Here is a 17,594-nt window from a genome sequence, read left to right on the forward strand (position 1 = left end):
TAAATTTTTTCCCACCTCTCAGAAAAGTGGGTTTGACACAGCCGAGTTAAATCTTCACCAATCACACCAGCTCCTCGCCTCACCTTTAAAAACGCCGCTGGCGAGGCACATGGCAAGTTTCAAGGATGACTGAGCCCGCGCAGGAAAGTGTCCGATGCCTAAAGTTCTCCCAGGAGGAGACTGACGTCACTCATGTCTAAATATGAGGTCCTTAAATGGTAAATCCTCGGTCTCCTCATCCTCCTCCTCATCCTCCGCAAAGCAATGATGTACTCCATCTTTGTAGATAACGTTAAGCACTACAACGATAACATTTGTATTTGCAATGAAACAACGTGGGTAATAGTGGACAACGATCATCACTTATGTTTTTCCATGTGTCTGTCTCTCTCTGTCTCTCGAGTGCTCTGAGATAGATGCAGTATATATGCTCTGTAGGATGTCACTGCTGTTTCTGGTTGGCACAGCGACTTTACTTGATTAGTTCACATCCCTGTTTCACCTGTGCACATTCGGTCAGGGTGAGTGACCATTATGCGTGCTGAACGTGCTTTCGATGTGGTCAGATGAGATACGCATCAAAATGTATAAATTTAGGTCTGACTGTATGTGCTGACTCAGATAGTTGCATTGAATGTTGCTAATTATTGATCGCAGTGTGCGTTCGATGACTGACCGAGCACTGCTGAAAACACCGTTAAAACCACGTTGCCGTCTTGTTGAAGGTGTGATATATGGCGTCATTAACCACGTTTTCCACGTGTAAAACGGCAGTTTAGGTTCCGAAACGTCACAACATGCGACCGAATGCTTAACGTCATGTGAGCGACGTGTGTTTACACTCGCGCCCATAGACATATACGTAGATGCCTCATTGACTGCTGCTTCCTATTGGAGCTGACGTTCAGCGCGGCCGCCATCTTGGATGGGTCTCCCATGCGTCCCCAGTGCATTTATTTCTATGGAGGAAGGTGTATGTCCAGCTACAATTATCATCATAACTCCTCTAATTTTTACCCGATTTTCACACGGTTTGGTTTGCTACAAACGTCAGAGATGTAGTTATGATACAGGACGGTGTCACACATTAAAAACAAATGCTTTCATGCTGAATTACTTTGTCTTTGTTAAAGAGCATAATACAGACATATGGTATGGCCCATTAATAAATGTATGAATGAATTAATTTTAGATTTTAATAAAGAAACAGTTTGTTCATTTGATTTCTCTCTCTCTCTCTCTCTCTCTCTCTCTCTCACACACACACACACACACACACACACACACACACACACACACACACACACACTCACACACACACACACACACACACACACACACACACACAATCATGGCCCTTCTGTACACACCAATAACACAAGAATTTCTTCATTTTTGTTTTTGTGCACTGAGTTTATTTAATGTAAAGTTAAGCACAGGCACATGCACGCGTGCGCACGCACACAACACACGCACAAAAACCAGACATCTCGCATAACCTGTTGACATGCGTATTAAACGTTGAGTAAGTTTTTATACTCATTTGTGTTGGAATAAAACTTCACCAAAACAAACTGTCGAAACGAGGATCATCATGTGTGTCGGCCCACAGTCCACTGCTGCTTTCAAACACACACACGTACACACACACACACACACACACACACACACACACACCGTCTGGCCTGACGTGTCTATATTTAAACAACTGTTCACAGCTTCAGGATGACAAAGATTCCATAATAGCCTGTACTGAAACTGCTGATGTTTGTGATATACACTGATTTTAACACATGTATACATACAAAGCTCCCATCCTGCTCAGTACAGTTTTTCCTTCATTGTTGCGCTCTTTACGTTGACTTCGGTTGGCTCTGGTGCTAGCGGTGACCCACCCAATATGGCGGCGACGCTGGATTACGCTCCAGCACGTAATGAGGCGTCTACGTATATTATGTCTATGCTCGCGCCCATAGGCTTGGCAAAGTTATGACGGCTTGACGGCGTATTTATCCGGGTTCATATACACGACAACATTTTGAAAACGGTGTTGTGTGCACGATGTTATTTTTGAAAACGGAGGGGTCAAAACATCCGTTTTCCAAAATACCCTGCTACGTGTAAACTTAGGCTTACTCAGCAGGTTGGAGCGGTAGAGAGGCGGGGCCGAATTGCTCTGGGTGCGAGCTTCATGAGATATACCTGCATCTCATCAGTTAATCAGCTCGGCTTCATAAGGCACCTCATGCTCATCTCCTGTGCCGGACTATTCCCTTTGCATGCAGCTCGCTGCCGAGTAATTCTCTTATCTCTAGTCTCGCTCCTCCTGCCTCCAATGTTCTCTTGAACTGTTCTACTTGTCACTGTGAGTTTTCATAGTCACTTTTTGTTTGGATCATTAATCTCTGAATGAGTTTTTGTAACGACTTACTTGTTTTAAGAAAGCAAGGCTCATAGGCAATGACAGAAAAAAATGTCACGTCAGATATTCTTGACATTGGAAAGTGTATCTTTTTAAAATTTTGTATTTTTTTCTTTCATCTCCTCCTCCCCAGTTTATGCTCTCTGTAGCTTAGGGGGTGTTAATGCTGGGTGAAGAAGTTGGTGGACGATGTGTCCATAAGACAAAGTGTGGAGTAGCTAGCAGAACTGATTGCAACACAAAGCTGCATCAGTAGTGGCCTGCCTAATGAGCTCAGCAGGGCCCTGATCCATCATCAGTGACACCTTGTTGCTCTTCCCTGTATTAGACATGATACAAACAACTGAGTACTCCTCATCTATGCTGCCCCTCAAGCATGTAGGAAAATAAGCAATGGCTAAAAATGCAAAAGGCCCTCTCTGGAACCAGTTTTGGGTTTGTCTGTTCTGGGCAACTGTGGAAACACGGCATTGCAACATGGCGATCTCCATGGAAGAGAACTTGCTCCCTGTGTAGATCTGCATGGCTCATTCTAAAGTAATAGAAGAAGGTGGTCTGCACACTGCATATGCTCCAAAATGTATTTACTTAAATAGGCAACATTTCGATCCTGTGGGATCTTCATCAGGCATTGAAACAATGAATGTGTCAGCTTATATCACATGGCCCCAATCACGGCACCTGTCCAAACATCAGAGCGCCCCGAAAGGTGACAGTTGGCGTAACTTCCGCCCGAAGGCACTGGCTTTTATGCATTGCATAAAGCCACAACAATCATCAGACATATATATCAAATAATCAGAAAAGATTTTTAACTCAATACAAATTGATACACTCACATACAGACCAAAACAGATGTGACCTTTTGGATTTATCAGGCATGAGCAATCAAAGAAGAGGTTTGAGATCAAACTCCATATTGAGGCCCTTAGGAGACAGGGTATTTAGCATGTATATATAAAATGCCTCCCTTCTAAGGAGAAGATTATCTATGTCTCTTCCACGTCTGGGAGTAGGAACATGTTCAATTCCGATATATCTTAAGGTAGACAAATTATGTTTCATTGCATTAAAATGGACCGCTACTGGGTTTTGTTGGTCATTTAATTTTATACTGCTCCTGTGTTCTGCAATGCATGTTTTTATGCAGCATGTGGTCTTACCAATATAAGCAAGACCGCAAGGGCACTTTATCATGTAAATCACGTTGTTACACGAAATGACCCCTTTTATTTTGAGCGTCTTTCCTGTGTGCGGATGGCACTCATTCTAAGGTAACAAAACACAAAGATTTTTATTTTCTAGTAATTATACACTTATGAAAGCCTATGATTGCTTTATTAATTTCCCCCAGAGATCCCCCTAAATCCTATACATTGGACCTTTAACTGATGGGCAAGGTGCAAAGATGACCAAAGCACATAAGTTTCATTTGGCTGAACAGGGATAATTTACAGGTGTGACAAGGGATGAGTGCTGAAAGCTGACAAGCCTGCTGTGGTTTTATATAACAAATTATCTTTTATTTGGTTTCAAATAAGACAGGCAAATTTTAAAAAATCCCATTTTCTCAATTAAATCATGAGGTGAACAGAATTTTGTCATTTGTTTTTCACATTTGCTATAGCAGGCATATCAAGATCATGTTCAACATGCTGTATGTGACAAGTAGCTGAATACAACTACTGGTCTAACCCTGGAGCCAGTCATCAAAAAAAAGCCTCTCACTCTCACTGTTCACAGTACGGTCTTTTCATTCATATCTTCATTTCATTTCATACCTCTAGGATTTTTATAATCCAGGTAAACCGACTCTTTAGGAATAAAATATGTACAATTGTTAGGACGTAAAATACTAGAATTGGTCATTTGTTTTCAAGCAAATCATTTTCTGTGAGAGCAGACACAACAATGTATACTTTCCTTTCCCTCTGCATCCAGCATTTATCTCTTTCTTTCTGCCCCCCCTCTTTCACAGTCACTGTCTTCTCCCCTCTTTTTACAACATTTCTGAGATCAATGGCATGACAAATGTTAAAGGGACATTAGCTTGCGGTCTGAGTGAAGCTGCGACTTCGCTGGCATGTCAGAGCCTCCATATTGCCACATTCCTGCCTCCTGACTCCAGGCTCTGGATGTGACAAAAAGATGTAACATCCTTTTCCTGAGATTCTATTCATCAACACAAGTGTGCAGGGTCTTTTTGAGTCACTTCCACTGCCTTTTGTTTTAGTTGAGTCTTTGTGGTGGACATTTCAAGCCTCCTCCGTGGTGCTCTCCTCCAGACCCCTTACTAACATTCCTGAGAGAACTAAGCCTGTTTGGCTGTGGTCAACAGCAGTCACCCTGCAGGTTGATGTATCAAAGACAGCCCTCTCTGAATGTCACACAGCTAACAAGTCAACAACCAAAACCTGGGAGCTTACAGAGGTGCGGGCAGCCAACCACCAGCCATCTAATGGATGGATCATCTACCTGTGGTTAGTCAGGGCTGGAAGACACATCACCACCAGTTTAGTATTCCCAAATGACAGTGGATAAAAGGCTTCGTCGACCATGTAGGCAGGACCAATGACATTCTACTACACAAAGACTACACAATCACTTCCTGTCTTCTGTTGGATTGTAATTAAATTTTAATCTTCATCACACTCATTCTGCTTAAGGAATATTTCATTTCCCTTTGCCATTTGTAACTTTGAAAAACCATGATTTTAGTTTGATTTATGCTTAAGCTAAATTTCTGTTGTTGCACTCAATGACAATGTTAAAGTCTCTGCGACTCTTTATGGTGTTCTCTCTGTAGCACAGCCTGGAGTTGACTTAAAGATTTCAAATGGAAATTTGGGGTCGATGTGTATGGGGTAGATTGATATAAATTAATGCAATGAATGCATTTCTAACTAAAAAAAAGGCTTAAAATAACTGCGTGTTCAATAAGATAACACAGGTAAAAAATAAATGCAAAATCACTTTGTAGGAGTGAAAATCATGTATTAATCATTTATGGTGATACTGATTCAACAGTTACTTTAAGCGTTGTGAAGGATTGTGTCCCTGAATATCTATTTTTCCCAATTGCATATCATGTCATTTCAACAAAAAAAGGATGTAAGAGAGTTTTACAATAAAACTGAGCCTGACTCAGTTAAAACTGACTTACATAAAAATAAAATAGAATAAAAATAAAATAAAGCAAGACAACATCAAAACATAAACAGCTACATAGACACTTAAGAGAAGACAGCCTTGGGTGAAGATGGTATATGTGATTTGAATCAGTATTTGCAGGTATGTCTTGTGTAATAAAGATGTAATAAATTACTGATGTAATGTAATATGTGCTCTCATTACGGATTTTAGTGTCTGTGAGCAAATAATGATCTCTGATCAAAGTTGTTTTTGCAACCCGCTACTGGAATAAGCATATGTGATTCATTTCTGTTTTGTGTTGTGTATAAGAGGGAGAGCAGTGTTGAAGGGGAGGGGTTGTTCTGGAACTGAAAATAATATTTGATTATTTGTGTAGTTCTGAAAAGTCAGGGCATTAGAATTTGAAAGTGCACTGCAGTGGCAAATCCAAGAGGAGAGGTTGCCATGGACGTCATAAGCTCTATTATATAGCCTTGCTATTAGTTCAGTGATTTCCTTTGTGGTGAAGGACCAAAGTGATTGGATGTAGGTATGTGCCAGTATGGATGGGTGAGATGGTCTGATTTTCAATTAATTTTGATTATACTGGGAGAATGGATATTGGCCTATAGTTCGAAACAAGAGCTGGATCCTCATATTTAAAATTTTGGGTGATTTGTCCAGCCCGAGGGTAAGATAGAAAAACAGAGTTCTTGGCAGCATAAATGTCTATGATCTGATATTGTGATAGACAGTACATTTTTGAAGGTTGGTTTGTAAATATACAGTAATGTCAAGGAGTGAACTACTAGTGTTACAGATTTAAGTGGGTTCCTTGATTAATTGACAAAGATCAAAATTTATTTCATTGTTTTTCAATGATTTTGATGAGCTGTGATTCCAGTCCAGGTTGATAAGACCCAATACAAGCTCCTTATTACTGATTTTATGACTTATGATGATCAGTAAACTGTGATAAATAGACACTTGTACTGACACTTGGGAGCTTATGGATGACAGTAATTTACAACCTGTTGCAATCCACATATATCTGACTCCAACTGCAAGTTATTTCAGTGCAGGCACTATACTACTACTACTACTATACTATACTATACTATACTATACTATACTATACTATACTATACTATACTATACTATACTGGGAGGAAAGAATCAAGAATAAGAGTTAACGTGTTTTTGACTGCACAAGCATAATTTTGTCTATTTTGGGGGCAGGACTTATGACTTGTGTTTCAATGGCAAATTTTAAACCCTTGATTCTACCACATAGGGACAGGGTAGATGTTTTTTTTCTTATGAAGCAGATCGATCTTTTTATAGTTTAACTGCTTTAGCTGCAGGCCACAGAACAGATATACTTGAGGCAAAGGGGATAGTAAGAATTATTGGATTTTTTGGAAAGATATAGACTTGTATTACATTCGATGAGACGTGTACAAGCAGAATCTGTTATAGTTTGCATGATGAGCTTTAAGTTACAGAAAATACAAGAATGTTGTTACAAACATTTGAGTCAGGACTGGGAAATTGAAGGTAGGAAAAGGTTGTGGTTATGACTGACAAAAATCTGAAGATCTATGATGTGACAAAAGATCTGGTCTTCAGCATTAAAGTTGGATATGTTATACATTCATCCACCACCTTTACTTTCCACTTCACTAATGAACTCAGTATTTCCAGCACTGGCAATGAACATTAGCTCTGAAAGTAATTTGTGCCCTGCAATTTGGTGCCAAATGAACATTATTCCTTGGGAAAAAGCCATTGCTGACTTGGGATATGACATGGAGCGCACTGACTTTTTAGAATATTTGCCCTAAATCACCATCTTTGTCTAACTTTAACCAAGTGTAATAGTTGCCTAAATCTAACAACATCTGAAACATAGGAAGCAAAGCCAAGCATTACATGCCAAACCACACTCCTCAACCACCACCACTGGAGTCAGTGCATCTGTACAATAATATGCAACACTGACTACTAGAATAAGAAGGGACACAAACCTTGCAGGTTGATGCTGAAAGCAAACATTCAATCCATAAATCCATTCATTAGACTATAATCACTAAAGAAGCAAGTTGCATCTGAACCATCTTTTCCAAGTACCTAATCTGTATGACAACAGTATTACAACTCTATGAAAGCCATCTACCTGCTCCAAATGAGATTATAATTATATGCCTCTAACTGTCCTTTATATCCTTTCTGGTTGTGTGCTTGACTCTTTCCTGATATGAAAACAGCCTGGAAGCAACAAAGAGGACCAGGGTAACACAGCGGGTAGTATCCAGTAGATCCTGCTGCAGCAACCACAGATTGATGATCATTCTGTCCTTTTCTTTTCCTTTGTTCCTGATATATAAAGTGCTGTGTCCTTACATCCCTATGGGGACAGTCTCCACCCCCATCCTCTATGCATTCTCTCCCAGGTCAAAAGGGTGTAGACCTTTGGTTTCCCCCCCACTGTTATTTTAAAAAAAGCCTAAAGGAAAGAAGCTATTCATACAGGGGTGTTCTCAGCTTGCCTTGGCATCAATTTCTGGATACTGAATAGGTGAATTGAGATTTACCAAAACAAACATGTCACACTATCAGTGCGTCTTAGGTGCATGTGAAAGAATAAGATGATTTTCAAAAGTGTAGGGTGCAAAATCAAAGGAAGAATCTTGATCTGTTTTTGATTGTCTCTTAATCTTTTGAGTTTGTTTTGTCTTGCAAAGCATCCTCCTATTGTTCTCATCAATGCTCTACTCCCTGATGCCTGATGGGCAGAGGGTGGAAAGTTGCTTTAAAGTCTATTCTATCTTTACTGTGCCCAAAGGGGAGAAAACAAAAACAAGCCATATAACTCATATAGCCTCCAATTAGCACATCAGAAATTGCATAAAGTGCAGGAACACCAGTGCAACACAAGAAGGGCCAGGGCTTCAGAGGGAGATAGCAGGAGATAATAACAGCAAACAACAATAGTATACTCAGAAAATCTCTTCATCAGCAGTAACTGAACTGAAATTGAGAACTCCCACTGATTGAAAAAAGGAGTCACAATTAAATGGAAAATTCAACATTACTTGCTATTTAAATTTTCTTACTTGAAGTTTAAGTTCAGATTATTAACATCTGTTAAAACTCCACTGTGTAATTTTGTCAACAAATCCCATGACAGACCAAAGCCAACAATGTGTGTTTCTTCTTGTTTTAGAAATACTTGGTCATTAATGAAATCCTATTCAATTATATTTTTTGTAGATACAATTTACTATCACAAATGCTGTCTAAGTGCTATTTCAAAATATCCTCCATCCATTTATTAATGCAATTAAGACAAATTGATTAGATGAGCTAAGTGCATGCACTTTCTTCAAATTCCCCCAAATCACCAGGCAGCAGTGCCCAGGCCTCTGGAAGAGGTCACAGGAAAGTTAGAGCTTTGATATAAAGGAGGATGCAGGAGGCCTGCAGACACTCTTACCAAGTTCACTGGTGTTGTCTCCACTGTGGGAGATGTGTCCCCCACTGGATGGTCCCGGAGTGCCCACAGAGGGTGTGGAGTGGGCATCATCCATGTCTCTCCAGGACGCTGAGTTCTGAGAGGTCAGGGAGAGGTCCGCACACCAGGGGACAGGAGATAAGGAAATAGAGAAGAGGAGAGGAGAGTGGAAAAAAGGTGAGGAAGATCCAATAGGTCCAGTATGAGGTCCATTATGCAGTTTCCCAAAGTCACAAAGACAGCTGCCTGTCATGATTGACATAGTAAGGTAGCAACAAAGTTGTCAAAAATGTGAGACCAGAACAGCATTACCATTCTGTCCAGGAGGGATATTGAAATACAGTTGCAGAAAGAGTAAGAGCAAGAATTTAGAGGACAGTTTGGTAACTCTGCAGCATGTGGCTGTCCTGTTTCCTGGCTCTTTCTGTGACCAACATTAGGGAGAAACCCTGTATTTATTGAACTGACTGGCTTGGCCACTCAGACAGCCATAAGCCCAAACCAAACAGCAGATCTCTCTCTTCAGTCGACGCGTCAGCTGCTTGCCGGATGGTGATCAGATGAAGAGCTCGGCAGATGACAACAAGAAGCATGAGGACAATGGTGCAGTGTGAATGAGGCCTCTTAATGATGGCCCCTCTTTTCTTGTCCAGTCGCCCAACAATTACAACTCCTCAATGCACACAGCTACTCAAAGAGGCACCATGTGCTTGCAAATTTATTAAGCTAATGAGGGTCTTATTTTCTAAGCCCCATCTGTTAAAATCCAATTAACTGAAATGGAGGATAGTGTGCAGATTCATACACAAATGAAGATAATTCTACCCAAAATTCATGCTTCTGTTTACCTTTTATAGTACTTGTTTGCCTCACATAGTTATCCAGTTGAGTCATTGTAAAGACAGGTTAAATTCCTACACAAAATGGCCAGTAGCAGCAAGCATAGGGTAAAGACAGCCATCAAAATGTTCAGCACAATCAGGTCAAACTGGTTATTATTACATCATTATTAATCTGACAGTTGAGCTATAGCAACAAAGAAGCCAATTTCCTACAGACTCATGAAACACCACATAGTTTGAATATAAATTAAACACATGGTTTGAATATTAATTAACATATGTATCTGGAAATGACCGTATAAAGGCTAGGTAGCTCTGTGTTATCAGAAAAACCACATATTCGAATATGAATTTATGGCATTTGTTCCACAGAAACTAGGGCAGTCCAGATTAAAGAAGATTTAGGAAAACTGACTATGGACAAACGGATACTAAAACTTTTCAGGTACATGTTGATCTAACTTCCGTGTACATCTTAAATTTAGACAAGATTATCAAACTCAAAATATGGAAGAAAATTCTACAAAACTAGCTTTGGGGTTTGGTATTGTTAATTTCATCTCTTTCACATCAACTCTCAATCTTCTGTTCCCCATTAAAGGCATAAAACGCATAGTGTGAGTATTGCTTGATGCTGATAGTGAAGGTTTTACAATGATTTTACTGAACCAGCGTGAAAGGTTTCCATCCTTAACAAAGTATAATAAACTGCAAACTCTGTGAATGGTTAAAATATCTTTACCAAATATCAGAAAATAGAAAAAAATCCAATAATTGGTCTTTAAATTGTGTATGTGTGTGTGTGTGTGTGTGTGTGTGTGTGTGTGTGTGTGTGTGTGTGTGTGTGTGTGCGTGTCTTTTTTTTTCTTTCAAAAATCATAGCAATGACTATTTGTTCACAATGCAATTTCCTTTGATTCTACAATTTTGTCGGAATGAATGTCAGTGTCTCTCACAGATCACAGCACAGGTCTGACGAAAATGACACTTTCAATAAAATTCTTGAAGAATATTGATCAAACAGGAACCTGATAAAAATAAAATTGTACTGGCAGATTTTCACTCACCTTGAGAAAATAAAATGTCGGGACTCAAAAGACAAAATGCTTAAACTGACATCTGTAAACTCACAAACACTGTTTTTGGCCCCTGTGAATCATAAATAGATCGTGTTACAGTAAGTTGATGGTATGCATGTACATTACAAAGCTGTGCATATCTTTGTACTCAGAGGAAAGCAGCACTTTCATTACACAGCAGCCATTGGAAGACATTACAGCAGGGGAGTGTCCTGTCACATCAACTGGTGGCCTCAAACTCACACAAACAAACATGCACAGATTGTGTTTTGCCGCTTGATGCAGAAGGAAGTGTACTAAGAATTGTACTCTCAAGAACAAAGAGAATGTATATTCATGAAGTAATTGAAATCAATAGTGATTTTATTTCACTGAAACTGCAGACAGACAACATTTTGTGTCTGTATTCACATTTGAAAAGTTTACAGTTGAAATATTAAAGATCTTGTAAAAACACTGTAAAAACATCATGCTCAGCCTTTTCTGGCCCATGATCCCATTATTTGGTTGTACATTTCTCATGACCCCATGAGATGCCATGCATTTTTGGATAAGGCACCTTTTGGTATTTTATTTTCAAGAGGATGGAGGCAGCCTTAAAATTGATTATACTGAAATTAGGATTTATTTTCATCCTGTATTTATTTCTATTAAAAATCTACTTAAAATATTCTATTCATCAATTTTTTGAAATCTTCCTTGACCTGATCAATAGCAACTATGAGCTCCTAAATGTTGAGAAGTGTACATCATCCATGTCATGCCCTTGAAGCATGTGAATGAATTAGACTGTAAAACTTTAGCTGTTCATGGAAGACTTAAGTACGGAGCAAACCTGTTTTCTGCTCACAGTCCAAATGAATTTTTGAAGCTATGTGTCAACAAATTTTGTCCATCACTGTTGCTACATTGTTGGTCTGAATCCCCTCAACATCTGAATTTGCTTCTTTGTAAATGAACACAAGGGCCAAAGGTAAGAAGAGGCTGTGTAAAGGACACAACAGGGGAGGAGTGCCTGACAAAGACCCCCTCTACTCTAGCTATAATAATCCTATTGGTTGAGAAACACGATTGTGAGGGAAACTGAAGCCCACAACACTGGCAGCTGCACTTTTTGCTGTTTAGATCATCATCATCATTATCATGTCTCACTACTTTTCACTATAAATATCAGATAAAGTTACAAAGCCTCATTTACAGACAAAATATGATTTCAACAACAAATCTCAACTGTCCATAGTGTGATTATTCCTAGCAGACCAGTTTCTCTTGTACAAAATCTTACTCTGAGGCAGGACTAACAGGCCATCAAGCACCAAATAAGAGCAGCCCCTAGTTTCATTTATGAAACCAAAAACTCACCAAACCCAACATTTGTCAAGTTGTGAAAATCAACAGCTTTATGATAACTTTTCAATAATGGGAAAACAGAATTTCCAGAGGTTATTATAACAGAATAGAAGAAGGTCTCTCCAAGCAACTCACACAGCACTTCAAAAAAATCAAAGAAAGAAAATGAGATCGTCTACCCGTTGCTACTCTAGATTTACGAGAAGAAAGGGTAGACAGAAATTTAGAGCAAATGTAAGTTTAGAGCAGACAGATTGACTCACATGATCTGCAAGGTTAGTGGAGGATCCTGAGAGGTCGTCGAAGTCCGACTTGCAGACGTCTCGCTCCTCTATGACCAGATCGATGGGCATTTTGCCTTTCAGGCAGCTGATGTACCGGTGGCAGAAGTTATCACAGAGCTCATGAACCTGTTAAATTCAGTTTTTCATTTAGATTATCCGAGTTTTAGCTGAACAAATAATAAAATGTTCTATTAAATGTGTGAATTAGATCTGAAGCCATCACTGGCAGAATAGAGATAATATTTACCTTCTCTAATTCCAGGAGATGAAATCGTAAGACTTGAATCGCTTGAATCATCTAAAAAAACAAAAAACAAAAAAAACAAACAAACATATACATACATTTCAAATGCACTACAAAATAAGACATGACTTTAGAGATGCCCAAGGTGCCTAAATCATGATAAATGTATACGCTAATTACCAACAAAACATAAGTATTATTTTTATTTTATTACTAAAAGGAAAAAAAAAAAGAAAAGAAAAGAAATGTGTCCTAACAGTGTAGAGGGGCACGTCTGTGAAGTTCCGCTATGCAGAGAGCAACACACAGCAGAAAACAGCTGATACTCAAAGCAGACCGACAGACAGAGAAGAAAGTCCTCACCAAGTTATCCAGCTCTGGGTTGGAAGAAAATAATGGTTTCTCTGCGCGTATCTGCAGAGGGAAAGAAATGAAAGGCGTCAGTTGGTGCTGTCAAACGGATTTCGTTTGCATCTTTAGAATCGGCCCGATTTTGACCATTCATTATACTAAATTTTAAACCAATCAGTAATTTGACATAATTTTTTTTCCCGCACAAAACCGAATGTTGGAGTTTTTCTTGACACGTTTAATTGCTTATTTCAACCGCTCTCTTAATTTCAATACATTCGGTACACACTGCTCCTACCTGTTTTGCAAACACGGTTATGTCTTCATTGAATGAGTCGGAGGAGCAGACGTCACCACCCGCCACACCGGGTTCCCTGGGCGTGCAGGTCGCCAGCTCACACTTCTCGAATACCAGAGCCAGCAGAGGGAATAAAGGGTGGCTACAATACAGGTGAAGACATGCCCCTTTCATTATACAGCCGTTGTTGGGCCTGTACATGAACTGTTAAGCTTGGTGAGTCTAACCAAAGAAAGCCGCGTCGTAACTTAACAAATGTTTATTTATTATTTCATATTACAATCGAGTTAGATTATTTCATGTTTCCATTGCAGACAACTTGTTCGGAGATCTGAAGCAATTCTCGATGCGACTGAGATATAAGGTGCGTCATTTCCTCTTGTTACAGCACAAAATACGCAAAATTGTAACTATATCCAAAAGTACTTTCTCTCATTTGCAGGATTCCGTATAAGATTAAAAAAATAGATATATGCGGACTTTATGTAACGTGTCATTCTTGCAAAATAATAAAATAAATGCGCAATTGTGCCTGTTAATAACCATCAATCATTCTATTGGCTCATAAAAACAATCTGCTGAGTATTATTATTATTATTATTATTATTATTATTACTACTATATCCACACCCGTAGATTTGGTCCTTGTCTCTCTTCAGTGCATCGTTGACAGCGCTGCCCATGCTGCTGGGCATGATGTTGTGCGGCGCATGGGTTCCATAGTGCTGCGTCGGGTGCGGGGGCGGCCCGTGATTCAAGTGGTGAACCTGGGCCAGGGGCCGGGGTGCGTGTGGGTCTCCGTACATGGAGGTGGGGACTCCGACTCCGTCCATCGCACCTCCGTAATGAGCCAGCTCATCGTACTGGGGTAAAAGTTGAGGAGTGACATTAGGGCATGAGCATGTGACGGAACAAAAAGTGTTGGGACAAAACCAAACTTTTCCATGTAAATTATTAAGACCATTTAAGTCCACATCATATTTTTCATGCATGTATTAACCTTATGTTAATCACTGAAACCCATCTTAAGGATGTAAAATGATGGTGAAAACGAATGAACTTGTGCAAAGCATTTTAATAATGTAAAATTAAAAAATAATCCGTCAAATTAGACGTACCCTTTGCGCCATCTCCGTGCGCAATTTCCAGACGTCTAAGAGAAGTTCAGTGTTGAGGAGTAGTTAAATCGATGACTTTTAAATCCAAGAGTGAGTTATAATCCTGGTGTGTTCTTTGGCATGGAGCAAGTCAATAATTATTGAAATCAAGGCAAATATCATCTGTCTTCACTTTCGAGTGCCAAACGCGCACTGGCAAACTGATTTCCCGTGGTTCTTCAGCGAAGAGGTTATTAATATTGTGTCATACCTGAGTGTTTGATGTTTGTTCTGAGTTGTCCATGTCACAGGAAAATACTGACGGTCCGCTCTGTTCTCAGTGTGTCCTTGTGTCCATGTCTCTGCGCGCCGACACACTCACTGTCCGCATGTCGGCTGGAGAGCAGTTTATAGGATCGCTCTGTGATCAGCAGGGCACGCTATTGACGGAAAGCGGAGGCGCTGGGCGGGTGCAACCATCCTCTGCCTATTGACAAAGCACAGCATTTTTAAACGTTGTTTTCCGGCCGTGATTTTCAAAGTAAAACCCCCTAAGCCTATCTGGACTATCCATCCATCCATCCATAGTCTATGCCCGGCTATCCCTTTCGGGGTTGCGGGGGGAGCCTATCCCAGCTGTCATTGGGCGAGAGGCGGGGTACACCCTGGACCGGTCGCCAGCCGATCGCAGGGCAACATATATATATAGACACACAATCATTCACGCTCACACAGAAGCTTCACACAGAAAGGCCCTGTTCGACCCGGGGATCGAACCGGCGGCCTGTGAGGCACGCGCACTCACGTGCTCCACCGTGCCGCCATACCTATCTGGACTAATCCAAGGAAGAAGATTTGCTGTAAATCATGGAGAAGGAATGAAAGCATAGACAATACAATAGTATGTTTCAAGTTGAAATATCACAGAAATTATTATATGATTTCAATAAATAATTGAATTTGTGCAAGGAATGAATTTGGAACAAAAAGACTTCAATTGCAATTTGTTTGAGATCCTCTGCAGGCTGTAGTGCTCTGAACAGCTACTGTGATTAAATACTCTTCAATTTCAAAAGCAGAAAGTGTGTACATATAGCTACCAACCTTGAGATTAAATATGTGCAGTCTATATGAATATAAACTTCAAAAGAAACACCTAAAGCCAGAGTGTGATTTTATGCTTTTATCCAACTTAATTTTAAATGAGTAAGAGCAAGGTCTGTTGCCTGTTTTGAAAGCATTTATCATTGTCTGATGCCAACATACACAATGGCTCATTTACAAAACAAAAACACCAAAATGCAAGACTGTAGACTTTCAAATCACTTATGCTTTACATACAGTGGTTTTAGTTTATTTTGTGATTCTACAGTACAGAGTGAATTTTATTTCACTTTTATGGTTAAGTTATTGTTAAATGATTAATGCAGTGCTGACGTCCCTGATGAATTCAACTTGAAACTGAATCATATAATGTGATCTTTAACCCAAAAGTGACATTTGACATGATGTTTACTGTGATGGATTATGCCACCTGACTGACCAAAGCAAGTTCACCTCTATCAATGAACTAAAAGCTGTTCAGGGAATAAAAACTGCAAGTGAAACTACCTTCAAAGCTCTAAAACAATATACTCTGGAAAGTGGTTATCAGTGATGTGAAGTGAATTTGCAAGGAGACTTAAGCAAAAACAGATCTATAAACAAGAATGATTATATACAGGATGTACTGGCTGGTGACAGTAGATCTTACCTGAAAAACACACTTGTGAAAATGCCCCAAACAAATTGTAGCATAGGGTTTGAAGATCTTTGGCCATAAAATGAGCTGACAAACCCTGTGCGGCAGGGTTGCAGACTGCTTTAGGAATTTGAAACACAATTCTTTATGACAGAGTTGTAAAATCTTCATTGTCAGCACAAACTGCTTAAGATATTTTGGTGAAACATCTTTTCTGTTCAGAAGTAAAAAAAAAAGAAAAAAAGAAAAAAGAAAAATCATTTTCTCCTGAAAACATCTGAGCCTATCCTAAGTCTACCAGACTTTATAAATATAGAAAGACCAGATCATTTGAAGACAATAAAGTGCAGTTCAGTGATGTCAACATATTCAACATTTTGGAATCCAAAGTTGTTGAAATTAATTAAAACGACAAATATAAATAAAATGAAATAAATCCAGTCATGTTAATTGTGTACTATTTTTTTCTTTTCTTTTTTCATCTAGTTGTAGTGTCCTGTGTCTTCATCAGCAGTTTCTGTTTTGTTCTTATTCACACTGATGAAGCATGTGCTTAAAAAGTCAAATTATTTCCAGCATGTTATTTTTTTCAGAAGAAAAATCTTACACATTTTCCTTTGATATGCTCCATCAGTGAATTATTCAAGGCATATATTTTAATTATAAATATTAACTGTAAGGAAACAGGCAAAACATGCACCATGCCCCAGGCTACTACTCTGCCCATCGCATATCATTTCCATGTAGTCTCTATCTGTTTCCTCCTGTCCCTGCTGTCTCCACCTTTGTGTTTATTTCCCCCTCCCTCCACACACACACTCTCCCACCACTCAGACAGCCAATGTGATCTGAATGGAGGCTGATCCAGGGTGTCAGGCCCTGTCTTAAATGTAATAAATTACCATCGAGCCGGGGATTGGTGCATCCCTCCCGACACATCATTGGAGAAGGGGCCTGTGCACCACCATCCTTGACCTCATCTTCTGCCACCCACCCCTTCCACACACACACACACACACACACACACACACACACACACACACACACACACACACACACACACACACACACACACACACACACACACACACACACCTCAACCCAGGTCTCTGCTGGCCTCCTTTGCCAGCCAGTTCTGACAAGGCTAATAATGCTCACTGGGGCACAGGATGACGGGTGACAAAGCCAGCCAGACCATGGGTGGCTCACGGTGGAGGGGAAGGGTGTGTAGACAGGGAAT

General features: G+C 39.8%; 1 protein-coding gene across 2 annotated transcripts in view; it reads right to left on the minus strand.

Moving 5' to 3' along the window:
• Positions 1 to 14,784, minus strand: part of meis2b (Meis homeobox 2b) — a 30,292-nt gene extending 15,508 nt beyond the window's left edge. For both annotated transcript variants that reach the window (XM_070987273.1, XM_070987272.1), the window contains exons 1-7: positions 14,635 to 14,784; positions 14,147 to 14,379; positions 13,517 to 13,658; positions 13,231 to 13,281; positions 12,871 to 12,921; positions 12,603 to 12,749; positions 9,051 to 9,165 (exon numbers count right to left, since the gene is read on the minus strand). In XM_070987273.1, the coding sequence (XP_070843374.1) occupies positions 9,051 to 9,165; positions 12,603 to 12,749; positions 12,871 to 12,921; positions 13,231 to 13,281; positions 13,517 to 13,658; positions 14,147 to 14,379; positions 14,635 to 14,646 (751 nt within the window). In that variant the 5' untranslated portion in view covers positions 14,647 to 14,784. The remainder of the gene's footprint in view (positions 1 to 9,050; positions 9,166 to 12,602; positions 12,750 to 12,870; positions 12,922 to 13,230; positions 13,282 to 13,516; positions 13,659 to 14,146; positions 14,380 to 14,634) is intronic.
• Between the last annotated feature and the right edge of the window lie 2,810 nt (positions 14,785 to 17,594).

This window comes from Chaetodon trifascialis, chromosome 19 (genome assembly GCF_039877785.1).
Source record: "Chaetodon trifascialis isolate fChaTrf1 chromosome 19, fChaTrf1.hap1, whole genome shotgun sequence".
Classification (NCBI taxonomy): Eukaryota; Metazoa; Chordata; class Actinopteri; order Chaetodontiformes; family Chaetodontidae; genus Chaetodon; species Chaetodon trifascialis.